General features: G+C 42.7%; 2 protein-coding genes across 2 annotated transcripts; one reads left to right on the forward strand and one right to left on the reverse strand.

Annotated features, from left to right (window-relative positions):
* Window positions 1-335: 335 nt before the first annotated feature.
* On the reverse strand, window positions 336-19,351 carry LOC308413301 (PRAME family member 12-like; the record flags this gene model as incomplete). The annotated part of the gene is made up of 3 exons (XM_080908226.1): window positions 336-909; window positions 1,724-2,311; window positions 19,230-19,351. 3 exons carry the CDS (start codon window positions 19,349-19,351, stop codon window positions 336-338), a joined length of 1,284 nt encoding a protein of 427 aa, XP_080764352.1.
* Window positions 19,352-25,413: 6,062 nt separating this feature from the next.
* Window positions 25,414-27,189, forward strand: LOC308413302 (secretoglobin family 2B member 2-like; the record flags this gene model as incomplete). The annotated part of the gene is made up of 3 exons (XM_080908227.1): window positions 25,414-25,471; window positions 25,920-26,101; window positions 27,094-27,189. The coding sequence occupies 3 exons, from the start codon at window positions 25,414-25,416 to the stop codon at window positions 27,187-27,189; spliced, it is 336 nt and encodes a 111-aa protein (XP_080764353.1).
* Between the last annotated feature and the right edge of the window lie 804 nt (window positions 27,190-27,993).

The following is a 27,993-nucleotide window of genomic DNA, read 5'->3' on the forward strand; positions in this document are numbered from 1 at the left end:
AGTCCTTTATCCTCTTTGTGATGTCGTGTCCCTTTCCTTCCTTCACATTCCCTATGGTCTCTCATACGTGTAGTTGGTGGGATGCAGGCTGTCAAATTGTCAAATATCATTGCTGTCCTAGGGTGTGTGTGGTATACACATTAGGATGAAATTAAGTTCATAGTACTCAGTATCAAGAGGTCTCCATTAAGTCAGAAGAAGTTGATTGGAGATCAAATAGAAAAAAATAATCCTCTACCCATATACATCCAAAAAGTCCTGAATGCACATGGTAGATGCCTCTAATGAATCACATGAGGCCTACCTTCCATTATAAGAGGCCAGCAATGTTCTCTTCATATTTCTTCCCAACAGTCACACAGTCTGGCCTTCAAATCATAGATAAAGTATTTACGACAATCTAAACATCTCTTACTCACAAAGTAGACCTGTTTTGGCTGCCTTATTTCCTTCAGTGTGTCCATAAGCTCAGAACAAAGTTGGACAAATCTCTGTGGAATAACATCACCAATGTCATCATAGACCTCGTCAGGGGCAGGGTACTTCTCCAGGGTCAGCTGTGTGAGGTTGGCTGTATGCTGCAACAGCTTCTTCAGGCTGCCCATGGATAAGAAGTTCTTCAGAAAATTGACTTCAGTGAGCTGAGAACACTGGCTGAGCCCAGGGAGGAAAGCACTGATTTGGAAGTCCATGATATCACAACGCTTCAATTTTAATGTCTGTAGGGTAGCTTTCAGTCTTTCTAGTAGGCTTCCTAGAAACGGATGACCTAAATTATTAAATGTGACACTACTCAGGTCCAGGTGTTTGAGCTGATGGATGCATGGACACTGGGACAAATACTCCATATCTGAGAGTGACAAAAGGCAGTGTGTTATAGCAAGGGTCTCTAATGGACTCTCCAAGCACCTAGAGAGAGAAATGAGAGAGAAAGTTACTTTAGTCAACTTCAATATTTATTTGAAGAGAAAGTCTGTAACTTCAAAGTAGCAGAGCGAACACTGGCCCAAGGTCATTTTCAAGTTATTATTTTGGTCAAGCCTTTGGTGCTCCCTATGGGAGACCTAACAATACCTATGGCTGCTACTGCCTAAGCTCTACAGTGCCCTCTGAACTAGTAAGCAGAAAACATATGGGGGGACACATACTGTATGGAGGGAAACCCAACAGGAAAACTGCGAACCACTTAGGAACATTCCCAGGTCTGCCAACATTTAATTCAACAGGTTCCAGCTTCCACACATATCCACTCTTTTGAACATGAGACATCATTTTGACCACAAGCATCCACTCATATGTCATCTATTAAACCCCTTCATGTGCCTATATTTCCTTTGAACCACGGAAAGACAGAGGCAGATGGAACCTGCTTCCATAGTTGAGGTAAGTGTTGACATGAGATTATAGGTCCTGTAAGGTCTCACACACTCTGTACATTTATTTTCCCTTCATCTGGGTTTCTCAAGACACCTACTGTAAATCATGTAAACATTTGACAGTCTAAATTTACTAAGGTGACTATTCATGGTGTTACCTCAGCATGAATTTCTCTAGTAATCAATCTATGCTCACATCTATGTAACATTTAAAAGGGCTGGGAAATCACTGTATACATTAATACTTAATGCAAACCAGAACAAAAACAACAACAACAACAACAACAACAACAACAACCAAAAGGTTCTTTTCTCACTAATGGATAAAGATCTCTGTCCTTTCTTACCCCAGCACTTGTTCTAGGCTGTCCTCCACGAAGCAGACTTCATTCAAATAGAGATGCTGGAGCTTATGCAGTTTGGAGAAGTGGGGAAGAATCTTTGAATGAGACCAGGCTATAATCTCTTTGGTCCAACGCCATACCAAAGGTAGAGAGATTTCTTTGAAAATGAGTTTCTCGAGGCTTTTCATCTGGCCCAGGCCTGGGGCTAGCCTTATAAGGGTAGGCATATCCCAGCATGTTTTGATTTCCAGTTCCTGGATTGAGCTTGGATCAAAAACCTCCAACAAATACAGGGGGTCATATGCAGGAACAGCATGAAAAGTCAACTTTGGAGAGATCACACGGATCACATCTTTTCGCTGCTTGGCCCAATGATAAAAATACCTTAGGTATTTGGAGGGCCTGTGGGACAAGATGGAAAGGTTTAACAATATAGTCAGGGCACCTTTCTCCTCAGGAATGGGGCAATTTTGCGCTGGCTTGCTCATGCAGATGACATCCGGAGAGCAGACAACATGCTGCATTCCAGCACAGCCATTCCAGAAGTCATGGTAGACATCTCTTAAATCAAGCTCTTGTAGCTTCCAACTCCTGTGGGTAAAACAGAAGGACATCTAGATGAGGAGATACAATATGTAATCTGCATGACCCCACAATTCATCTTCCCTTTAGTCTATTCCTTGGACAATTCTTCCAATTTTAGTGACAGGCAAAAAAGCATGGACTGACTCAATGTATATGTACCCTTTCTGCTCTAAGCAATGCTAGACACAATACTGGACTGATTTTTTTTTTATTCTTGAAGACACTGAGCCATAAAATCAAAAGCCTCCAATTAACCTTGAAACCACTGTGGTTCCTCGATTCACCAGTCCATCCACATACATTCCTCCAGGCTATCTTGGTCTAACTTACCTAGGTCTATCCTTCTTTGTCATCAGCAAGTCAAGGCCATTTAGCACAGCTTTCAGGACTTTAAGGCTAAGAGATTGTCCCAGACCTCCCAGAGGAAGGCATGGGAAGGGCCATGCTGCCACCATGTGCCTAAGGAGGTTAAGTTGTTTGCTATTGAATGCATCTGTGAACAGTGGTGGAAAATTTTGCTTGGGCAGGTGTGGCAGAGCAGAGATGGTCAAGGCTTCATCTTTCAGCAGGCTTCTTCTTGCCAGTAGCTGGAGTGTGGGTGGGTTTTTCAAGTTCATCATGGCTTTTAGAGATGCAGATGCTCTAGGAATATCTAAAAAATGGAAATAATCCATTTAAGTTTATTTTAGCCCATCTCTTCAAGCTGCCAAACCGCACTAATCACATACACCAGACAGGGTCTCAATTACTGGTCTGGTGACATTGAAATATTTTGATATCTGGTGACATGGTATCTGTCTCTCTCATTTCCATAGTTTATTCAAGTTCCTCCTGCAATTAGAAAAGGGCCCGTTTCAACAGACCTTCCCTATTACTTTGCTCAATCTGATCCAATTTACCCTGTGATTTCTACTCTTCTCACAAAGAAGAGCTTCAGATATAATTCAGACCAATTTGTGCGAAAACATTAAGCATATTCTACCATCAATGGAGCAACGTATTTCATGAAATAGATACAAATTTTAATTCTTTAAGGTTTAGAAGTAGGAGCAATGTTGAATTCTGTTCTTTAAGAGAGTGAATATAGTAGGCCTGAGCAGCTTGTTATTGAAGGATTTTTTTTATTCTTTCTAGAATCTTTCTATCCACCTTCCTCATATCTGCTGAGCCTGAACCATACAGACCACCTTTTATTCCCTACAGTTTTCCTGGTTCATTTAGTCCTGCCAGGCATACCAATGTGCCCCATGGGCCTTGTATCCCCTTTCTAAATGCAATCTTCTTCACCCCTCAGCAGGTCTGTAGATCACTACAAGCTCCCAAAAAGAATAGAAGCTACACAGGAAAAACATCACAGTCAAGTAATATAAGCAATGGATATCTCAGAGACTGAACCATCATCAAAAGAAGATGGAATGAGTAGACCCAGGGCTCCCCCACACAATGTACCCTTGATGCAGCTTGGTTGCACATGGGCCAAAACAAACAGAGAAAGTGTCTATCCAAAAGCCATAGCCTGTGTGTGGGACAAGTCTTCTGCCTTGTAGGATTACAGTAGGGAAGGAAACACCTAATCATTCAGACTTTATGTACCAGAATGGGGAGATACACAGATGGCACACCCATTCTAAAAACAAAAAGGCCAAAGGAGTGGGAGAAGGCCTTTGGAATATGGTAAATGGGAGGAGAATTGAGCAGGTGTTAGTAAATAAATAACCAATCAACAAATAAAACAGAAATCTGAATGCTCTGATTGTTTGAAGTTTCCTTGAACTCATACCCAAGAGTCCTCTACATACAATTTTCTTACTTGTCATTTTATAATTCTATATTCACTTTCAATTAAAATTTTAAGGTAGATTAGAGTATATAAGAATAAATCAAGTTCTTCAGTGTGCCCGAGTCCTTGAATATTTCCTTCATAGCCCACTGTAAACCAGCAGGGAAAGGCTGCTTCAGAACTAAGGAGGTAGAGACTGAACATTCAGTGTCTCAGGACACCTGAGCACCTATGGATTTCTGGCTAACTTGGGCTAAATGAAGTTTCCTGCTTCAAAATAACCAGGTTAAGAAATCAAGCAAGGAAGCAAGCAAAGAAACACCCACATACAAAAACAAATGAAGATTAAATGGATGCTGTCCAGCAAAGGATGAGAATAAATGACTTCCCTGTTTTGGACACTGCTCTCAGAAGTTTTGTTCTCAGCATTCTATTCACTCTCTTGAAACTCCAAGTCTCAGACTGTCTGTTATAGCCAATCCCTTTCTTTTATACTCTTTCACTATTACACATTCTCTTCCTAGCCACACCTCTCAGGCCAATAAGCTACCTCATAGGAAAATGAATTCTTTCCCCATTTTATCCTGTTTAGACTTCCCTGTAGTCAATCCGATCCTCAATTGCAAATGTATAAACCATGGCATTATGGTCATGATTGAAACGCATCCATGATATTTCTCAAACTCTGAGTCCTGGCAAGGTTTTATTCTTCCGTATTACTTTTCAGCCTATTTATCAGATTCCTCTGGTAAAATTAGAGAACCTGAGCTGACAGTTAGGTCTTGGGCATTAACTGAGTGTGCTTGAATGAGATAGGGTGTGTTTAGTATGATTTAATCTCCTGGCAGGAAAATGAGTATTCATAAATGTTTTCTTTTTTTATTCTTAAAGCTTTTACCAGACCATACTTAACCCTGCTCCCCCTGTTTAACCTACCCCCCACATCTCATCCACTGCCGCTCCTAAATCTCTAATAGGATTTTATCATCCCTCTAACCCACAAGACTTTCCGACATTCTTATTCCAAAATTCTCTCAAATGTTAGCTTCAACTTTTTTGTTGAGGAGTCCTTTGTTTGGGAGCTCATTTCCTTTGTGCACGCTGCCTAATAGATACTCAGTGTTTGACAGATCCCAGGGTTCCAGGTTAGGTGAGGTTTCTGGTTTTTTTATAGTGTAGCCCTTTGTATTAGTCAGGGTTCTCTAGAGTCACAGAATTTATGAATAATCTCTATGTAGGAAGATGGTACTTTTGGGTGACTTACAGTCTGTAGTGCAATCCCTGAAAATGTCCGGCAGCAGCTGCAAAGTCAAAGATATAGCAGATGCTCAATCCCACAGGGCAAGTAGGCAGAGCTCCACCAGGCAGGCAGGAATAGTCCCTGTAGGCAGGCTGGCAGGCTGACTGAGAGTGAGCCTTCCTTATTCCAAAGTCCTTATATAGGTCCCCAACTGAAGGTGTGTCCCAGATTAAAGGTGTGTGCTACCACACCTGGATCTGGGATTTGCTTGTCCCAGATGACCTTCAGCTCAGTGATCCCCTTGCCTTAGTTTCCTAAGTTTCTTAGCCTCGATGCCTCAAGGTCTCTGGCTCAAGATCTCTGCAGTGAGATTGTCAGTGGCTTCCTACCAGGTCTCATTTCATTTTATTGTCTTTATGGAGATCTAAACAAAGTGAGCAGAGTATTATATAACACTGTCTTAAGGCAAAAAAATTACTGAAACATACAGGTTTGCATAGGCTACAGGGTGAGTTGCAGATAGATCTAAGCTATGCTGTTAGATTTTACATAGTGAAAAAAAGTCTAAAAGCAAACCTGGCTCAATGCAACAGATGGGAAAGTTCAGTACAAGGCTGTTAACTACACACATGAAAATAAAAATGAATGATTCCACACCACTAAAATTTAATCACACATACACATGCTAGCACCAATAATTTACATTCTCCTATGAACACAAATGTATTTGTGAAGTGGACATAAGAAGGTCAGGTTGTCAAGAATACATTTCTACTGTAAGTATAAAGAAGAAAAAATTGTGTGTAGGATTGTGAATAAAGAGGATAAGTCTATGTGAAATTCTCACTTTAGAAGAGGCACAGTATGAAAGATACAAAGATCACTCTCAACAAACATTTGAAGGCCATGAAGAAAAACTACTTGAGGTAATGAAATGGATAGATGAAAATATTTGATTTCCTTGTCTGGAAATGGAAGAGTGACCAGTCTTTTGGGTTGTCATAGAACTCAATAAATAAGCAGAAATCATTACGCTGCTCAGAGTATTAAAGTGAAGTTTTAACAGAGATGCTGACTTGAGTAAAATGGATTTTTTACCTACAGATAACCAAACTATGAGGAGAAGCTGCAGAGTTGTAAAAGAATGTGTATGGAGGTACACTTCAGCAGTTTTAGTTGTACTTCTCCACCATGTCAAGTGCTCAGGACATTTCAATCTGCTTGCTTTGCTTTAGTTTGGATGATTCTTATGTTTATTAGCCTAGTTATAGCAAAAAAAATAATGAAGTTAATGTTCACTAATTACTTCCAAAACTGAGGTGCCTTGAATTTTAACAAAATTATGAAATATTATTGTCTGTAATATTTTATATATCTTTACAAAAGTCTATTCTTTGAACATAAGAAGTTAGTCTTTAATTTAGTTTTTTTAATGCTGTATCAAAATTTTGAACTTCTCTAGATAGAAAAATATTTTCACATTTTTCAAAATTTGCAATGATCAGTACTAGTGTACATTCAGTACTTGCTGGGCATGTGAACTGGTTGTTGGAGAACTAATCAGATTGATAAATGTGCAGGCTGATTTATCTAATCTGATTTTTATTGAAGTTCTGGGATAGATGTAAGATATTTGATCCCCTGTTGACTTATTGTAGAGTGGTTTGGAAGAACCTGGGGTCCTCTTCCATTGAGCAGCTGAGGACTTTTGGTGTTGCTTTGTACTATAGATATTAAGAGAGTTGTGATTGATCCTGCTGCTTTGTACCATCTATATTGAGATGAATTCAGAGAACCTACTGCATTCTCCTACCAGGAATGGCCCAAGTTGTTTCTTTTTTTAATTCCTCAGGCCTTTCCTCAACTCTGAATAACCACTGAAAATACATACACCATTAAGTAGACGTGGAGAAATTTCTATGAGACAGTTTGAACCTTGAAGAAGTGTTGTCTCTTTAAATGTCTAAACTTTGTGCTACGTGAGACCTTGAAGCTATCCTCTTCCTGGTCCTAAGAACATGCTGGCTAACCTGGACATCATTCTCTTGATTGTGGTTAGCTAAGGCCCAAAGCTATTGAGGTTTGTTTGTGTTGTTTGCCTTCATAAGGACCAAGGACAAGATCATCTTGCTAGCTTGAAACTTTTCCATCCCCAATTAACCTTGTATGAGTTTTGAATAAAATAGATAGAGCTAGCTAGGTGTCAGTTTTCTCTGAGAGACTATACCCCTCTACTCCTCCATAAATAAAGTCTTAGTCTTTTGGTGAGCTTCTCTCTTACTGTGGTACTTAATATAAATATAAATCAATACCACCTGGATATTGCATGTTTAGAACAGTTGCCTCTGGGGTTAGGAGGAGACTCCAAGGCCTGACACTATTACTGATGCTAGGGTGTGTTTACAAATGAAGGCCTATCCTGACTGCCCTGTGAAAGGCCCAATAATCAGCTGAAAGAGTCAGACATGAATATTTTCAACCACCAAAGGTCAAAGTCTAGTGATCCCTGTGATTGAATTATGAAAAGGCTGGAAGACTGAGAAGAAGGTCTACACTATAAGAAAACCAGAAACCTCATCTAACCTAGATCCCTAGGATCTGTCACACACTGAGAAACTATTAGGCAGCATGCAACAATGGACCTGAGCACCTCAACAGAGGACTCCTAACAGAGCAGCTGAGATAACACTTGAGAGACATTGGAACTAAGACTTTGAAAAGGTCTTGTTGTTTTACAGGGGTTTGAAAATCCTCTGGAGATGTGGGAGGGGGAGTAGATAAACTGTGGTAGGAGGAACAGCCTGAGGCTAAAGGATTCAGTATGGTCTGTTAAAATCTTTATTGAATAAAAAATAATATATTTATTCATCCTCCTTTCCATGCCTGGAGATTTTTTTAAACTATATAATTATATTTTTGTCACTACATTTTTATTTAAGTTTGATGGTATGCAGTGAAACTTTATACCACAAGCATAAAGTAAGTGATTGAATCATAGTAGACACATTGTATTTCATACAACCACACTCAGTTATATTCCTAAGAACTGTGAGGTCAGGCTATGTAATCATTCCAGACAAATCTGATAAATAGGCTACAAAAATATGGAAGAATAAACCGTTTCAGTTCTCAGATTTGAGGAATATCCTGAATGGGTTTCAATCATGACCATAATCCCATACTTTATACATTGCACTTGAGGATCTGTTTGACTCCAGGGAAGTCAAAATAGGATTAAATGTGTGGAGACTTCATCTTCCTAACAGGCAGCTTATTGTCCTGAGAGGTGTGGCTAGGAAGAGAAGGTGTAATGGTATAAGAGTATAAAAGGACAGGAATGGCTATAACAGACAGTCAGAGACTTGGAGTTTCAAGAGAGTGACTGGAATGCTGAGAACAAAATTTCTGAGAGCAGTGTCCAAACCAGGGAATCATTTATACCCATCATTTGCTGGACAGCATCCATTCAATCTTAGTGTTTATTTGTGTACGTGGTTGTTTCGTTGTTTCTTTGCTTGCTTCCTTGCTTGACTTCTTAACCTGGTTATTTTGAAGCAGGAAACCTCATTTAGCCCAAGTTAGCCAGAAATCCATAGGTAGTCACGTGTCATGAGACACTGAATGCTCAGCCTCTACATCCTTATTTCTGACGCAGCCTTGCCCTGCTGGTTTTCAGTGGGCTAAGAAGGAAATATTCAAGGATTCAGGCACACCAAAGAAATTGACTTATTCTTACATACTCTAATCTACCTTAAAATTTTAATTCAAAGTGAATATCGGCTCATAGAATGACAAGTCAGAAAATTGTATAGGGAGTAAACTTGGGTATGAGTTCAAAAGCACTTAAATCTGATAATCAGTGACTTCAATTTCCTGTTTTACTGTTTGATTTGTTTTATTTATTTACTAACAACTGCTAATTATCCCACACTTTACATCATTTCAAAGGCTTTCCCCCCACTCCTATTGCCTTTTGTTTTGAGTGGGTATGCCATCCTGTGTATCTTTCCACTCTGGTACATAAAGCCTGAAGGATGAGGTATTTCTTCCTCTACTGTAGTCCTAAAAGGCAGAAAATTTCTCCCACCAATAGGCAACTGCTTTTTTATAGACCCGTTCTGCATTTGTTTGGGCCTATGTGAAATTAAGCTGCATCAAGGATCCATGTGTGTGGGAGCTCTAGGTCTTCTTGTTCCATGTTCTTTTGATGATCCCTCCGTCTCTGAGAGGACCAGGTGTTCACATTATTTGACTGTGTTATTTTTGCTGTGTATTTTCTATTCTTTTAGAAGCTTGTAGTGATCCATGGACCTGCTGATGAATGAAGGAGGTTGCATGTAGATAGTTGAAACAGGGCCCTCTAGTAGATTGGAATGCTTGCCAGGACTCAAAGAGCAGGGAGAATGGTAGGGTATAAAAAGTGGTCTGTATGGTTCAGTCTCACCATATATGTTGAAAGAGGAAGAAAATGTTCTGGAAAGAATGAAAAAAAAAAAAAAAAAACCTTCAAAAGCAATCTGCCCTGATCTCAATACATTCACTCTCTCTTTTTTTTACTGAAAAACTTTATTTTAATAAACAAAGGTAAATGAACAAATTTAAGCATTTGCATAAAAGTATATGAATACACTTTTGCCATTGCTTAGCTTTCTTTTTAAAGGTTTGATAGTGTGCGTTAAGATGTTACTAGTTACAATGAGCATAAAGTACATGTAAATCAGGATGTATCCTGGAATTAATCAATGTTTTCTTGGTGTGTAGGGAATAAGCATAATGGTTTTTTAGTTTATTTTATTTTTTCTTTTCTTGAACTTCACACAGTCTGTGAGGTGTTTCTGGGGGTGTTCAGAGTTTTATGGGGTTAGTATTCAATTATAAGTGAATGCATATTATGTCTGTTTCTGTGACCGTGTTATCTCCTTCAAGATGATATTCTCTAGATGCATCGATTTTCTTAAGAATTTCATAAAGTCATTGTTTCTGATGGCTGAGTAGTACTCCATTGTGTAAATGTACCACAAGTTTTTTATCCATTCATCTACTGAACGACATTTGGTTCCTTTCCAACTCTGGCTATTGTAAATAGAGCTGCTATGAACATATGGTGCATGTGTCTTTGTTTTGTGTTGAATCTTCTCTATCCTTTATGCCCAGAAGTGGAATAATTGGGTCTTCAGGTAGTACTATGTCCAATTTTCTGAAGAATCACCAGACTGATTTCCAGGGTGCTGGTGCCAGTTTACAACCCCACCAACAGTGGAGAAGTGTTCCTCTTTCTCCACATCCTTGCCAGCATCTGCAGTCATCTGAATTTTTTGACCTTGACCAATCTGACTGTTGTGAGGTGGAATTTCAGGGTTGTTTTGACTTTCATTTCCCTGATGGCTAAGGATGTCAATCAATTCCTAAGATGCTGCTCAGCCATTCGATATTCCTCAACTGCGAACATTTTGTTTAGCTCTGTACCCTATTTTTAATAGAGTTGTTTGATTCTCTGGTGTCTAGCTTCTTGAGTTCTTTGGATACACACACACACTCACACTCACTGTGGCTCATCACAAGCTAGTTCATCCCAAGAGACCACTCAGTTCCCATGTCTCTAGATCCACTGGCTTCTTAATGGCCACCTGTTGGGGAGCCTCTAGCCCTGGGATCCTCATAGAAACCCGTGGACACCCAACCCTTATTTCCTGACTTCATGCAGTTCCCAGAGACAACTGGAAAACTGAGAACCTGAGCTTCAGGCTTACACATAGTACACTGCATTTCCCCACACATTGACTATCGTGTCAGTGGTTGTCCCCAGTCTAGTTCACAGGGGCAGGGCAGAGCAAATACAGTCTAGTGTTCTGGGCTTAAGTTGCCCATAAATCCACAGGAAGGGCAAAACGTGGGTGAACAATTCCCTGCTTCAGAAACAGTCACAGCAAACAAGGAAACAAACAAAATACAACAAGAACCAAAGAATCAGAATAAGAAAGACGAGAGATTGGGTAGGCTTGGTAAGATGGAACATCCTGATTGGGTGATTAAATGGCTTGATCAGTACACTGCTTTCATGGTTTTTATCCCTTGCAATGATTTCAGTCTCTCCAGGTTCAAAGACACAGAGTGTCCTGTGCAGCCATACGCAACCTTATATACAAATTTTCTTTTTAGCCCCTCCTCTCAGCAACAAGCTGTCACATGATTGGATGATGAAATCTCTCCCCACTTAATATTATTTTGACACATCTTTAAGATGATTGAATGAGATTTGTATGGGGGAATGTTTATGATCAGAGGTTTTGTTCAAGGTCTCATGCCTCCAATATATTTCTCCTCAACATTATCTCTGCAATCTTACCATATTGACTTGTCATAGTAACTCAGAGTTGTGAAAGGTTTTTGGTGTGTTTGAAACAGGGTTTTTCTGGGTAACTGTGGCTGTCCTGGATGGAACACACCATAAGCTCTGAGCTAGGTAAACTCATTATGTACTGCCCCCCCCCTGCAGCTTTCCATGTAATTCAACTATTAGGTAGACTTGATCCATAACCCGTGGTGTCTCTTGTGCTCTCCTTGCCCATACTGCATCATGGGAGACAGACTGTGGTGATGGGAAATGATCTGCAAGTGAAGGAGAGGGACTTAGAAAAACAATACTGACATCAAGCACAAACTTATATTACTGGGATGGCTCAGATTGCTTAACAGCAGCAGAAGAAAGCATTCTGAGTTAGTACTGGTTCCTAACCAGAGTTCAATATTCCAGGACATGTCAAGGTAACAGCAACCAAAAGACCCAGAAGCGCCGCCAATCCAAGGTCTGGAATTCTGGAATCTACAGTTTTGCCTGACCACCTGTCTTCTGAGTGTTCTACCAAATAGACTTATATGGAATGCCTGAAACAGAGGTCTCAGGTGCTTCACAATGGACAGCTGATAGCAATGGTGTGTTTCCACTGCCACCAACCTAGCCTTGGAATTGCTGACTTCGAAGCTGTCCTAGAGAGTCAGGACATGTGCATGACATCCCTCACTGCTGCAGGGGCATGGAACACAGGATGATGAAGTGCTGAGCCAATGTAAACACTGCGCTGGTGAATGTCCTTTAGAAAAATGTGTTGTCTCTTTACAAATAAGACACCTGTCCAGATTCAAAGGAGTCTATGCTGATGGTGCAGCTGTAAACTCTGTGGCTCCATGGAACATTTTAAGAAAGTTTTCCCTGAAAATCAGGACTCAGATAGACACATTACAGTTGATCGCTAGGGCAAGTGAATTAGTGCAGGCTTCAGCAACCTTCTGGATATGCCCAAAGGGCAGACACCTAAAACCAAAGTACCCAACGTACTTAATTTTTTATAAGAATTGTTACAGATGTGAAGTACCATCTCAAGGTTACTGTACAAAGCGGTCCTTTAGAAATTAAAACTGGGAACTTGTAGAGCCTGTATTTTATATAGGAGGACTATGACATTTATGGGGAACAGGTTGCTTACATTCACACAAAAACTTTAGAGTGATTAATTATACCTCCTAGACTTTGTGTCTGTGTATATCTGTTTAGTCTGTCTACCTGCATCTGTGTCTGTCTGTATTTGAATCTGATTCTATGTAGCCCAGTTTGGCTTCAGAGTAGAAACCTGCACCAGCTTCCAAGTACTGACATTACAGGCTATGCGTCTCAGAGCATATCTGAGCAGATGGAACATAGAATTAACTAAGTGCCTCTATACGTGATTGTGACAGTCATCAATATAAATGTAAACCATGAATCCAAATTGTTCTCTTAACTAAGTACATGCATTTCAGCTTGTGCATAAATGCATATTTTGTTATATGCACTTAATTCAGAGTATCGCTTTCTTGTAAGAAAAATTTATTTATAATTGTCACAAATCTGTACTTTCTAGTACTGAATGAAATTACATCTGCTGCTTAAAAACAGAAAAAAACTTCACTTTAATAAAGACATCAGATTTCAGGATAGGTACAGAAGAAAAACAGATCCCTAAAAAAGATTTTAATTTATTTGACTTTAGAAACTTGTCATGACATGGTAACTCTACTCCCCTTCACCCTATACCCAACTCTCTATACCTCTTGATAGAAGTCATAAGGAAAACAGATGACCCCTAATTATTAAAGAATTTTGAGGGTGTTGAACAGCAAACATCCATTTGAGAAACATTTTGCTTTTCAAAAAACATGTCTACCTCTATGACTTCACCAATCTTGAAGCAGAAATTTGGTGCTAGTCACTAGATATTCACTAAAGGGGTACCTTTAGTATAGAGTTACAGCATGTATCATCAAAATACCGATTTGCACTTGAACATGACCCTATCCTTGAAAAATAGGAGTGAGCCTCAAGATTAACTCCTGTCTCCCAGTGATGTGCCCCTAATAATGCCACAGGGACACCACAAAAATAGCCATGTTACTGACTGTGTTCATGAGCTAGAGGACTACTAATTGCAGGTGAAAGAAGTAAGAGAGGAGATGCCAAACCTTTTTTATCAGACCCATTTTAGTAAAACTGACCTCAGTTTGAACTTATGTTAAAAAACAGACTGGTAAGAAGCATTAGTTTCCTAGTCTCCCCCCTCCCCCCAACAAATCCTTACCATACCTTCAGTCTCTAGACAAGAAAACGATGGTTACAATGATACACCTTCAATAAGAACAATGTTTCCAGGTAATTTCCTCAACAAACCTTCACCCTCATGTTACAAGCTCATCCCCATTGCAAAGACTAACAATGCAGAGGAGAACAGGTTTTAGTTTATGATCTGACTTCTAGGATCAGCTAATTTTGTGAATGTTACAGCAACTTTCCTATTTGATGCTTGCACACATCCACTAGGCTTGATCCTCACAATAAAGTCTTTCTCAGATAGACATTCTGAGCTGACCACCACAAAACTGTCCCTTGTCAAATAGGTTCATGGGCAGAGCAAGAGCTATCTGGAATAAATCAAGACCCCATTGTGAGTTATATCAGATCTGCTCTGGTCTGTTTTGGGGGATCACTGACATTTACCTGGCACAAAATCCTGACCCTCCAACCCCATTGGATTAGCATTGTAGGTGGTACCAACCAAAGCCTCATTTAGTAGCAAAGGGAGCAGAAAGGTCTCAATGGAGGAGAGGTACTCATCAGATTGAACACAGAGGTTCCTTTGCAAGTCAGGTCACGTATGACTTCAAGCATGCAGACAGTTTCTTCTCTGACTCCACTGAAGCTTTAAAACTTGACTAGTCAGCATCCCCATCACAGCTGGAACTCTCAACAGAAATTGCTACTAGCTAAGTAAACATTTGACTCTCCACCCATAATACTTGGTCAGGAGTTTTGGTTCGCCTTGTATTAGAAAACTTAAAGGGAAACAGAAAATTCAAGAATAAATTTCAAGTGAATTTCAAAAAGGTGGGAATTCAGGCCACAAATCCTGACACTTCTCTGGAGTGGCCAATCCTTAGGCCTCAGGGAAGAATTAAGCCTAGGAAAGGATTTAGTCTGTTTACCAAAAAGGAGAAGAAAAACAAAACAAATCCAAAAGAAACCCCAAAATATAAAATAAACCGAACCTAAATCAACCAGATATGGTGGCACTTGCCTGCACTGCAACTCTTGGATAGGAAAGATAGAAGAATGGAAGATTAAGAATAGCTAGATTTCTCAGTGAGAGGCCAGTCTGGGTTCATGCAAACCTGTCTTAAGTACAGATCCAAGCAAATGGCATATTAGGTAAATAAACTTTATGCATAGCCTAATTATTCAAGTTACTAGTAACAAGGTTAAAAGAGAAAGGACACACACAGAAAGACAAGACAAACCTTAAAAATCCTACTTTCCTTTAATATAGATAGGGCTGAGAAATTGCTTGGAGTTTAATAGCACTTACTGCTCCTGTATGAACCCAGTTTCAGTTCCTATCAATCATCTGGCTAAATGTTCTTCCAGAGGAACAATGCTCTTCAGGACACACACAAAAAACACACACACAAATACATACACAGAGAAAAAAGGCACATAAAATGAAATAAATCTAAATAATAATGATGATAATATCCCATTTCTTTCATTATTATTGATTGATAATGGAGGAAGAAATAGTCCTTAGAGAAACAGTTCTATGAAGATGTCCATGATTTCATGGCTTCATTCCTCAGAAAGGTTTCATGTGGCCAGTGTCAGCAGTATCATAGTAATATTTTGTTAAGACAGGACAATATTATGTGCATATTTGCATTTGCTATAGGATCTCAGCCATTGAGACTGGAAAGAGGATGTGTGTGTGTGGGTTTCAAATTGTTTGCTTGTGTTTAGGACTAACCCCTTAGTTTTGTTGGCATTTTCTCCAGCATCTGGAATAGAAGACCTATTCACAATTCTCTGTTATCTCAAAGGGTAGTATGACTATTTCTAAGGGTGACAGTGTAAATGGTGTAGCTACCCCTAACTTCTGATTTAGTTATTGAATTAACTTATTTGTCTTCCTTTATTTTTGTTTTGACTGTTCAGTGTGGAGCAGCATTATAGGCATCCCAATTGGACCACTCAGTGGGCAGGTTGAAGTGCAAACACAAGGCCACACTTGTTCATATATTAAATTTAATCACTCACCCTTATGTTTTATACTTGAATCATTTGGCTTTCAAAATTCTTGATATCATTGATTAATCGTTGAATATCAGTCTATTGTGTAGATGTACAAACTTTTCCTTTTTTATTTTTCCTCTGAGCAACATCTAGTTCTTTTTCAATTCCTCATAGAAACAAATTTGCTAAGAAGATTGTTGAGGAAGTGTGTTTGTGGTACAATGAGACATTTTGGGGGATCAAGGCTCATAAGTGAAATATCTGGAATTTAGATTAGGAATCATACAATTTTTCAAAAGAACACCCAATTTGGGGCGGGGGTTCATTTGGGGGCTCGTCCGGGATTCCACATCCACCCATGACTCTGAGACCCTTGTTGAGGTACAAGGTAATTTCGTAGTTTGTGTCTGAGTGTGTCTGAGTGTTTCTGAGTGTACAGTTGTTGTTTGTCTCTATTATGATCTGGGTCCCGGATGTGCTTTTGACTCCACAGCTGTCCTAGGGGGTCAGGACATGTCCACTGGCTTTCCTCACTGCTGCTGGTGCATAAAACACAGGATGACAAAGTGCTGAGCTAACATAGACCCTGCACTGGTTAAAGTTCTTTAGAAAAATGTTTTGTCTGCTGAGAAATAGTACACTGTCCAGATATTGGGAAAAAAATCAAGACCCTGTTGTGAGTTACTTAAGATCTGCTCCTGTCTGGTTTGGGGGCTCACTGACCTGGCACAAAATCCTGACCCTCAAACTTCATTGGATTAGCATTGTAGGTGACACCACCCAAAGCCTCATTTAGAAGCAAAGGGAGCCCTGCCCCTATCGTTTATTGTTTTGTGGCTTCTCTTGAAACAGTCTTTTCGGCTCAAGGTTCTCCTGCTGTTGTAGGCATCCTTGAATATTTTGTTGTCATTTTTTTTTTTTTGAAGTGGGGTATATGTACATAGCTCTGGCTATCCTGGAAATATAATAGATCAGGTTAGCCTTGAACTTACAGAGAGAGGTCTTTGTGCCTGTCTGTCTCCAGAGTGCTGGAATTAAAGGCATATACTGTCATATCTGCCTAAACTTGACCCTGTTAACCCTTATTGAGGTTTATGGCTTTTTTTAGGGGGGTGTTCTTTTCTTTTTTTCTTTCTTTCTTCCTCCCTTCCTCCCTCCCTCCATTTCTCCTCTCTCTTTTCTTTCTTTCTTTCTTTCTTTCTTTCTTTCTTTCTTTCTTTCTTTATCTCTCTCTCTCCCTCTCTCCCTCCCTCCCTCTCTCTCCCTCCTTCCCTCTCATTCTCCCTCTTACCTCTTTCTCTCCCTCCTTCCCTTTCTCTCTCTCTTTCCCTCCATCTCTTTCTCTCTCTCTCTCTCTCTCTCTGTCTCTCTCCCTTCCTCTCTCCCTCCTTTTCCCTCCTTTCCTCCTTCTTCCCCTCCTTCTCTTTTATTGGAGACAGAATCTAGCCCAGTATAGTCTTGAGCTCATAACTCTCCTGAGAAAGGTGTGTATGTCTGTGTGTCTGTGTCTGTGTGTGTGTGTGTGTGTGTGTGTGTGTGTGGTGCATACAGCTCTCCTTGGGACTGGTGGCAAGCACTGTTGAAATATGTTAGTAATGGTCAGGTGTGGTGGCTCACACTTTTGGTCCCAGCTCTTAGTAGGCAGAGAGGCAGGCCTATCTCTGTGAGTTAGATGTCAACCTGGTTTACACAGAGTGTTCCAGGTCATCCAGAATTACACAGAAAGACCAAGTTACTAATCATTATTAGTGTGTTAATTAAGTTCACACTGCAAGTGCCCTGTGTTCTTTGTCTCATAACTATGCAAAGGTATTTTTGTTTGGATGACCTGACCTCTAATTGGCCACTGCCATACTATGTACTGCTGCTCTAGTTTCTTTGACTACCTGGTCAAAAAGGCAACATGATGGCCATTCTGAATATTCAAGAGCTACCCTGGGTAAACTAGAGTCCAATCACAGCTTGTCACCCCAGCTCCTGAAGGCTCAGCATCAGCCCATCTGTGCCAGTGTGTCTAATATGTCTAGCTGAGTTTTGCTACCATAGAATTACAAGTGATTCTTCAATGGTCTCTACCTGGGCCAGAGCAGGAGCATGTCTGGAAAAGGGGTTGTTGTGAGGAATGCTAAGAGGCAAGGCTGTGGCAGGCTCCAGTGCCCCTCCCACCCGTGGAAGCAGACTGCTTGGGACCATTCACTCAGCCTGCAGATACACGCACGACTCCCCTGGTATTACTGTTATAACCTCATGAAAGGCTTCTGTTGAGCAGTCCTTTACTTGTTTGGCTATCAGGAGTGTGGGTTGATTGGACTGCAACGGAGGAGGCAGCATACAGCAGAGCAAAGGCTGAGGCAGGGGAATGACAGCAGGCCAAGCACCTGGAGGTGGCCGCCTTGTGGTAGCTGAAGCATTTGACAGGGGGCAGGGCAGGGAAGAGGCAGACTCAGAGGAAGGATAAAGGGGATCCAGAGGACAGAAACTTTAGGTTTGCCCTACAAGTCTAGAGAGCTGTGGAGCCTTTGGAGACAGGGTCTAGATAAGCTTCTCTGCTGAGTGCCAGGGAGGCTCAGCTTTTTGTCCATGATGTGGAGGAATCTGCATTCTAGGTAGGCTTCTGGGTCCATGCTGGTGTGAGGACTGCTCACCAGAGGTACCACTGCTTCCTCTACCCACTGCCAGCTGATGGGGTTGGTCTCCTGCTGCTGTGAATTCAAATGCTAAGTACTGAACCCCAAGATCCAGATGTCCCCTCACCCTCCTGTTAAGGAGATTCTCACCACACCAAATGTTGCTTTGTCAACTTTGCTCATCTCATTCTCTTAATGGTTAAATAAATGTGGTTGACAGCCAGTCACTAGGGAGAAGGGATGTAGGGTGGGCTTCTGTCACTGGGTTGGAGGGTCACAAGTCACTGGACTTGGGGGGGCATCACAGGTAGCAACAAATAGGAGAGAGTAGAGGAAAGAGCAGGAGAAAGAAGATGGAGAAAGAAGGAGGCCCCCATGAGGCCTGATAGCCCATGAGCTTGTGACCTGGAGAAGTGGACCATGAGGTCAGGATGATGAAGTAGAAATAACCCTGGGCAAGACTTACACAGCAAGTAAAATGGGGCCTATGGATTGGATGTAAGTTAGCACAGCTCAGAACCTGCCCAATCTAGGCTTACAGATCTTCAAGTGAAATTCCATGCCTTTGTGTCATTTATAGAGGATAGCTAGAATATGCACTTCATTAACAGCCAGCCTCTGCTCACAGTTGCCACACATGAAGGACAAAGAAAGGCCAAAGCCATCCCTGGAGAGCCTTCCCATACCTTGGCACAATATCTGTCTTTGTGAATAAGGAGGTTTGAAGCAGAAACTTAAGGGTTTGTTGTAGAGTCAGTTGTGTTGGATGGTGTTTTGCTGGGGGCAAAGAGGTGACAGAACGGGCCATCTTTCGTCCACGAGTGTGTGTGTCTTATTTCAACTGGTCTGCCCAGACGCCCTGAGTGTGAACCTTAGTTCCGCACACGGCCCCATTCCCACTCCACAAGATGAAAGAAATGATCATGAACCAGGAAAAACCTCACCAAACTGCAGGCACAGTGAGCATTGGTGGGAAAGGAACTGTTCGCAGAAAGAAGGAGGTTCAAGGAACAGCCACAGCAGACAATAAAAACTGCTGTTCTCCTTATAGAAGTTAGGGGTAAGCAACGTCTCTGGTACTGAAGAGGTGAATGTGTTTACAAACCAAGACAGAGATACATTTTAACAACCGGAAAGTACAGGTGTCTCTGGCAGCAAACACCCTCACCATTACAGGCCACGCTGAGACCAAGCAGCTGACAGAAATGCTTCCCAGCATCCATTATAAACCAGATCGGTGCAGACAGTCTGTCTAGTTTAAGGAGACTCGCTGAAGCTCTGATCGAACAATCTGTGGATGGAAAAGACCCACCTGCGACTGCGGAGGAGGAGGATGAAGTTGCAGATCTGGTGCAGAATTTAGATGAAGCTTCTGAGAATGAGGTGAACTGAATTGAAGCAGCTTCTGCTGAAACTGATACTTGCAGAAGTCACAGGAGCTGCTATTTCATATCATGACTGCTTTAAAAATTTTTTTGTTTATTATAGAGCTGATAACAATCTAGATCTCTAACATTTTTAAGCCCAAGCACCGTCCCCTCCCTCCCTACACTGTGCTCTTTTCGGTTTTTGCTTATAACTAATTCATTCTTTGAGGCAAATCAAGCTGAAGAAGCCTGGGAATGAAGTTTGGAAAAGGTCAATAAAATTATTTGCCTAGTTGGAAAAAAAAAAAGATGTGAAGAAATATTTTCCTGAAGTAGCCAGAGGTGACAGGCTAAGGCAGACTCCCGAAGGAAGGTTTGGCTGAAGCAGACACAGGTGAAACTAATTTCTGCTACAGCAAGCGTGTGAAAGGACACGAGATGGATTCTTTGATTAAGAGACACGTGCATTGGTCCGACTTACATTGTGCAGTAGAGCTCCATTCGTCAGAACCCCATGGAGAGAAAGGTACCAAAAAAAAAAAAAAAAAAAAAAAAAAAAAAAAAAAAAAAAAACTTCTGGTGGTGAGTTGCAGTTTCTTTCCGTGTCTGTGGACTCGGGCAGATTGGCAGAGTGATGTCAGCTGAGACAGACTCACATCTGACGCAGGACCCATGGAGGACACGTGACGCTTGGAGTATAAAGTGGACTCGACAGACAGGGAGGGAGGCTGAGCTTGGCTTGCTGGTACAGGTAGCTGTGCAAAGCTTTTCGGTGTTGGATCTTTGCTGATCTCTTCTCTGAGAGACTTCTCCTGGGATTCTTCTCTGGTCCCTCCTGCTGACTCAAGTCGCAGCGGAAGCCTGGCTGTCTCTGCTAGGTTGTACCACCATTGCTGATTCCTGTTTGTTGTCCCAGCTCTACCGAACCGGATGGCTGTTGTAGCCGTGAACCGTTTGCGAGTGGATCGAGCTGCCCGCTGCTGATCTGGAACTGAACTGCTGATTTCCGGACAACACAGACAGGCACTGCTCCAAAGAACAATTTCGAAACAGGTCTGCTTCCCCCATCCCCTTTCTTTTCCACTACCTCTGGTGGGTGGTGGGTTAAAAGGGAGGTTATAGCTTTCAAGAACCATCGTTAAAAGTAATGTTTGAAACAAATTAAAGTTAAAAGAATCACAGACTAACTGGGGCACATCTGCCTCAGTCTCCCACAAGTGGGGATCAGGGGTGAAAAGCACTGTGTCTTTACCTCATTTCTTTGGACTTTGGCAGTCACCTGATTGCTCTGTGAGCATCCGAACCTGAAATTTTATTTTATTTTTTTAAATAATTATTTTATTTATTTTATGTAAGTACTTGGTAACTGTCTTCAGACACACCAGAAGAGGGCATATGATCCCATTACATATGGTTGTGAGCCACCATGTGGTTGCTGGAATTTGAACTCAGGACCTCTGGAAGAGCAGCTAGTGCTCTTAACCACTGAGCCATCTCTCCAGCCCGAACATGGAACTTACCATTTACCTATCATGTTTGTCTTTTGCAGTGTCTCTGTACTAAGTATGACACCATTTCTCCATCAGTATGACCCTAGTGAGAACCAGGGCTTTCATCTGCTCTGGCCGCAATGCCTGAAATGTTTTTTCTTCACCTGCCTGGAGACTTGTCATCTAAATCCACAGACTGCATCAAGGGAGAGGCAGCCACAGTCTCCACAAGTCTAGCTCACACACCAAACACCCACGTTGAGCCTTGGTTCCCGGTGTGGCAGGGCTGAGCAGAGTATGGTGGGTGCTTGAGAAGCAGGGTGGGGCCTCTGCTCTCTGTCTTCCCTGTTGCCCTTCTGTGGGGCACCCTGTGTTCAGACTGCACAAGGCCGTGGCTACCTGCGGTTGCTCTATATTGAACTTTCAAGTTTCCAGACCATGAAGCACATTAATTTCTTTCCATATACATCACCTGGTTATGTGTCTTTTGTAGCATCACAAGAAAGATTACAAGGCTGCGGTGCACATGGATCCCTTGTGTGTAAGAACACACCTGACCTCCTCCATAGCGAAGGCTCTAAACCCCACCTCCTCTTCCCTAGCTCCTCTTGCATGGGCTGCCTTTTGGAGTTCTTTACATGTCTGAAGGCTCAGGAGAGCAAGGCCTTCCTGTCTCCCAGGGTCAACACCAAGAGGTCTTCACAGATGCTGGCTAGACTGACTGAAGGGCTATCTCATGCCCCTCAAGTGTGTAAAGCTGGCCCTTCTTAAAACATGCAGCACTATCTTCCCACAGAACTCAGGCTCGGCCTCGAACTACCCCCCCCCATGCCTATGTTATATAAGGCTTTGTGCTTATGTAAGTTGGCTGTTATTTAATTTTAAAAGTAAAGACTGTGAGTGTTTTGATAAGTCAGAATAAAGTAGTTTGTCGTAAAGGGCACTTGACTGTCATTTTCTCTACATCAGCTGGTGACACAGTGAAGTTTGCTGAAGACTTAGAGAGGCCTAAGCTTTTAACTTTGACTGGTTAGCTGAGCCAAACAGGATTTACATCCGGTAACAGTTTTGGCAATTAGGTGCCAAGTACACTGTTCTACTTGTGAGCTGTCTGTGGGTCCACCAGTCTCTGTTTTTATGAATTTGCAGGTCCTGAGGGCTGCAGAGGCCTGTAGAAAGTGCCCACTTTTCTCTTCTGTACAGGGTTGGGAACGGAGACAAGGACATATGTCCACTGCCAGGTGACCCTGCAGCACTCTGCTTTTGGTCATGGTGTCTTATTAGGGCAACAGTACTCTTAACTAAGACACATGGCATAGTATGTGTATGCACAAGGTGGCAAGGAAAGACCTTGAGTTGCCTTCCATTGCTCTCTGCCATATACATGTGTGTATATACATTATGTGTGTGTGTACATGCATATGTGTGTATATACATACATATACATGCCTGTATACTTGCTATGTTTTGAAATTTTACTTAGTTTTATTTTGTGTTTATGGGAATAGTGCCTGCATGAGTGTCTTATGTGGTCTTTGCTTTCCCAGGGGAGGGCACAGGAGAGCACCGGATCCTTTGGAACTGCAGTTACAGCTGGTTGTCAGCTACCATGTGTGTGCTGGAAAGTGGATCTGGGTCCTCTTTACAGCTGAGAGGACCTTATATATTTTGAGACAAAGCCTCTTACTGAGCTTGTAGCTTGCTATTTGGCTACATGGGCTGCCCAGTGAGCCTGGGGATGCATTTTGTGCCAGGCTGTCCTCACAGGTTCTCAGGCTAAAACTCAAGGGTTTAAGAATGTGCCGCAAGCTCTTCACTGTCTGGTCCATTGTGTAGAACATTAGAATTTGTAATTGAACTCACACTGAAGGACTGAAGGGAGGTCAGCTCCCAGGAGGAGCATCTACAGATCTGCGGAATTCTTCTGAGATGTAAGAACACTGTTTTCATCCATACACATTTATGTGCCATGTATCCATTCATGGCAGCAAAGGGTTTGTACATTATATACATATAATTTCTCTCTCTCTCTCTCTCTCTCTCTCTCTCTATATATATATATATATATATATATATATATATATATATATATATATATAAAATATCACACACACACACATACACACACACACACAGACACACATACAATCTTCAGTAAAATGCTATTTAGTTTGCTGTGAAAGTTTTTGATGTTTGTCCATTAGGAGCTTGTATGGGCTTCCTCATTGCAAGTTTCCACAGACATTTGTAGGAGTCTGTTCATGTGTTTGTGTGCTTGTGTGTGTGTTTGTTTCTGTGTATGGGCCAAGGTGCCAAGGTGTGTGTGTGTGTGCGCGCGCGTGCTCATGTGAAGGTAAGACTATTATTAGCAGTAGTAAGCTCTCTTTGTGTACCAGGTGAGTTTGGGATTTGAACTCATGTCTTTACCTTTAATCACTGAGCTATCACAGCAGCCTCCCATCTTTTTTTAAAGAGAAGATCTCTTTTTGACTGTGAAGCTTCCTCACATGGGATTAGAGGTACATGCTGTTACATTCACCTCTATAAATGGGTCCTGGGGTTCTGAGCCCAGGCCTTTATGTTTGCATAATAAGCATTTGGCACAGTTATCCTTCTCTTGGGCTGCCCTTGTGCATGTGTGTGGTGCTGTGGAATAACCCAGGGCTTTGCTAAAAATCCTAAAATCTGCTACTAAAGTAGAGAACTAATAAGATGTCAGGTAAGAAGCACAGTGTCCACTCACAGTTTGAAGTGACACAGTCCATTGCAGTGAGCTAGGGACAGTGAGGTGGTGGATCCCATCTTCACTCAGGAAGGAGAGAGGCATGAATACTTGTGCTCAGCTTGTTTTCCTCTTTCTATCCCATCTATGAGGAGAGTCCATCCTGATACCAGAATGGCAGGCTACCCACATCAATTCACCCAGCCTGAAAACTTCCTCACACAGCCCTGTTGCCATTGCAACTCTCAACCCTGTCAGGATGATCACCAAGACTAACCATCACACATGGCCAGCAGGGTGAGCTTGAATTGAAGAGCTTCCTGTCTCGAGAAATGACTTGTACAACACCCAGATGACACTCCTGTGTGATGAATATGTCTTCCTTAGGGTCAGTAGGTTGACCATCTACACCCACAGCACTGCCTGTGGCCCATGGAGCAGGGTAGTTTACAGCCAGACAGTCCACAGTAGCCTGTGGGGTTGTGGACACCTGAGAGGTCATGGTGAACTCCTCACTGTCACGCTCACTGCTCTCACCACATGGACTCTACTGTTCAAACCTCTTTGAGACATGGTTACTGACAGAGCTGAGAGGGGACAAGGTGAGCAGGACCACAGGAACGAGTTACCATAGAGTGAAGCAGAATTTGTGGTAGGGAACCATCAGTAGGCCCCGAGTATGCCCACACGGCCAATCAGCTGGGGACTACCCTGGCTGGGAGTCACGGAGAGGTAGATGGTGCCTCCATGTCCTCAGGGTTCCAATCCCAAGGCCTCATCAGCTAAGATGTTCAAAGGGCCTCACAATGGCCCAGACATGTATTGTATACTTCCGCTCGGGTCTTGACCTCAGGCACAAGTAGTGTTTTGGGCTGTTGGCTACCTACAGTGACAGAAAACTCTCTTGGCCCCTGTGACTTCCTGTCCAAACTTGAAGAGGACATGCTTAGAGCCAAGAGAGGTGAGGAGTGTGACCAGGAAGCAGAACTGACAAGTGGAATAGGACCACAGGGCATTTGGCTCAGTACTCAGGCTGCTTACAAAGGTGAGCTCTCACCCCTCTTTGGCAAATGTACAAACACTTCTCTCAAGAAACTGATGACAGCAGGCTGGCTCAGGCTGTCCTTCGGAATAGGAGGGGCTCTCCATGCAAGTGGGAAGGGAACTCACAGATACTAGGTATTTGCAACTCCTGGGAGGCAGTGTGAGGGTGGGCGTGCCTGGGCTCAGGGTGATAATGGTTTATAAGGAAGAGGATCTGCTGTGAGAAGAGCACTTAGCACTCTCCACCATGAAGGGGACACTTCTTCTGGCCTTGCTGGTGATTGGAGAGCTGGGCTTCCAGACAAGTAAGATTGGGACCCTCACTCACCCCATCTCAGTCCCATGAAGATCGCTAAGTGGGGCCCTGAAACAGATCAATGGGTCCTCGGGAAGCCATTGGAATGAGTCCTGCAGAAGACACTCGATTCTTTCTACTCTGGGTTGCAACAGTTGGAATGGGTGGGACGGGGAGATGGAGGTGTACGGGTGACGATACTGCTGAGGAAGGGTCTGTAGATGTGGGGTTGAAGCTGTCAAGTGTGGGGCTTATGTGCAGGTCAGATTTGCAGGCCTGGCCACTCATGTGAAGTGTGTCTAATGGAAACCATGTTGGAGCTGGGAGGATGCAGCCTTTGGGAGGGCAGGACTATGAGAGAGGTCAGTTAAGGCATTTGTAGGTGCAGCTAGAAACCTCGAGTCCCTGATTCTGCCAGCCGGTGGTCTTTTAACGATGTTTTCTGTCTGTGTTTGCAGCGGAAGCGTGCTATCCCTTCATCGATGGCTATATCAGGACATTACTTGGAAAAAGGACATTAATGCATTTATTCCTTTCGAGGTTTGATGCTACCGTCGAGGAGAGGGTGGCCTTTGAAAAACTACAGGACTGCTATAATGAAGAAGGATTAAAAGCCAAATTCCTGGATCCCAAAATTATGGTAACATCCTCCCTACCCTGACTACCATGCAGCCAATAGCAGAAGGCCATGTACAAACGATCAATGCAAACATTAACACGTGTCAGGGGACCAGCAACTGAGAACTCAAACCCTTACCCACACTAGTGCAAACCAATGCAGCACGCTAGGTATACATCCAGCCTGTTCCTCGCACAGTCCTGCAGTTCACTCCCACATGCTGGGTAAACACTAGGTTCTCACCCATAGTAGGAACTGGGTGAGAACTCAGGTCTGGCCTCTGCACAGGTATGACACCCCCAGCTCTACTCTAAGATGCTTGAAACTTTTGTCTACTGGCCAGTATCTTCTTTGGAACCTCCCTTGACTCTACTCCCCTGCCTCAGATGGAGTTCCTCTTCCACGAGTATCATCTGAACTACAGCCTGAACCTCCCTCCATGTCTGAAATGCCACCCCAACCCCCAGGGACTACGTGCAGCTGTTCAATACAGCTGCCTCCTGATGTCTCTTCTTTCAAGCATAACTGGAAGGCAGAGATGTAGCTGTTGAACATTTCTACCCGTTTCCTAAAGTGCTTTTATTTTGAGTGTTATGTCCTCCAGAACCAAAAAAAAAAAAAAAATTCTTCTAACAAGCCCAAGTGGGGAGTGTATTTTTAACATGACCATACAGCCAATGTGCCTGGAGATGTCCTTAGGTATGGGAAGCATCACCAAAACTCATACTTAGCTACCTTGTCCCTGTTTAGACACAGCCCCCACGATACCTTCCAGAACTTTCTCGCCTTCTTCCTTGTCTGGCTATGGCAGGTCTCAGGCTTCCTCCTGGATGTTGTGGGTGGGCTCCAGTTCCCTTTAGGCAGAGTCTCTTGCTGGAGACCTGAATCACTGCTGGGGAGTTTCTTTCCTGTGGATGAGAAGTGTTCACATCATGGGTGCCTAGGGAGCCCTGCTGAGGTCCTGCACCTTGCCTGTACCCACCTCTGTCCCTGTCTGTCTCTGTGTTGTCCAGGCATCCTTGATCTTCAGCCGGGAATGCAGGACATACTATCCCATCGACACCTTGAAGAAAATTGAGGGTCTATTTGGCACTTTACCAAAGCAGTAGAGGTGAATGGATTTTTGGACAACCCATCTTTGCATCATGTCTGATCTGAGTGCCATCTTCCTGACCTGTCCTCTTTCTCTCCTGAAGTTGGATTCCTGACACCTGTGCCCTCATCCTTCAATCTCTTAGGCTAATTTTAATAAATGCCTGCAGCTCCGTTCTGTGTCCTGTGTGTGTTGTGTGTTCAGAGGATCCTGGAGACAGTGAGAGAAATGACTTGTGTGGTCACTCAGAGTAGGGTGACTTCCCTTGACAAGCCAGGTGATCATTGGTCATGGGAGAGCCATTGTAGCCTTCCTTTTTTGTTGCTATGTAACCAGGTTGGCCTGGAACTCACAGAGATTGGTGAGTCTCTTCTTCCCAAGTGCTGGGATTATAGGTGTGAGCCCCCACACTCAGTTTACTGCAGCTGTGTGAGACTGTTGAGCCTGGGGTTGTCTGAGAGCAAGTAGCATGTATGCAGCCACAAACTTCACCAGGCTGGCAGGACAGAAAGGAGGGGCACGGACACTCACCTCATCTGCTGCCTCCGGACTTTATCACAGGACTGTGAGTTTCTTATGTGCACTTATAACAGTGGAGGAACTCAGGGGATGACATTTGTGTGCTTCTCAGATTCTCTTGGTCTGCTAGTGAGAGTCACCATGTGTCACACCCTGGTCAACCTAGCAAGTTCTGGACAGCCAGGTTTACCTAGAGAGACCCTGCCTCATAAACAAAACCAAGGGACTGGAGATGGCTCATCAGTTAAGTGATGGTTGTTCTTCTAAAGGTTCTGAGTCCAGTCCCCATCAACTGTATGGT

The sequence above is a fragment of the Micromys minutus genome (genome assembly GCF_963924665.1).
Source record: "Micromys minutus genome assembly, chromosome: 32".
In the NCBI taxonomy this organism is placed as follows: Eukaryota; Metazoa; Chordata; class Mammalia; order Rodentia; family Muridae; genus Micromys; species Micromys minutus.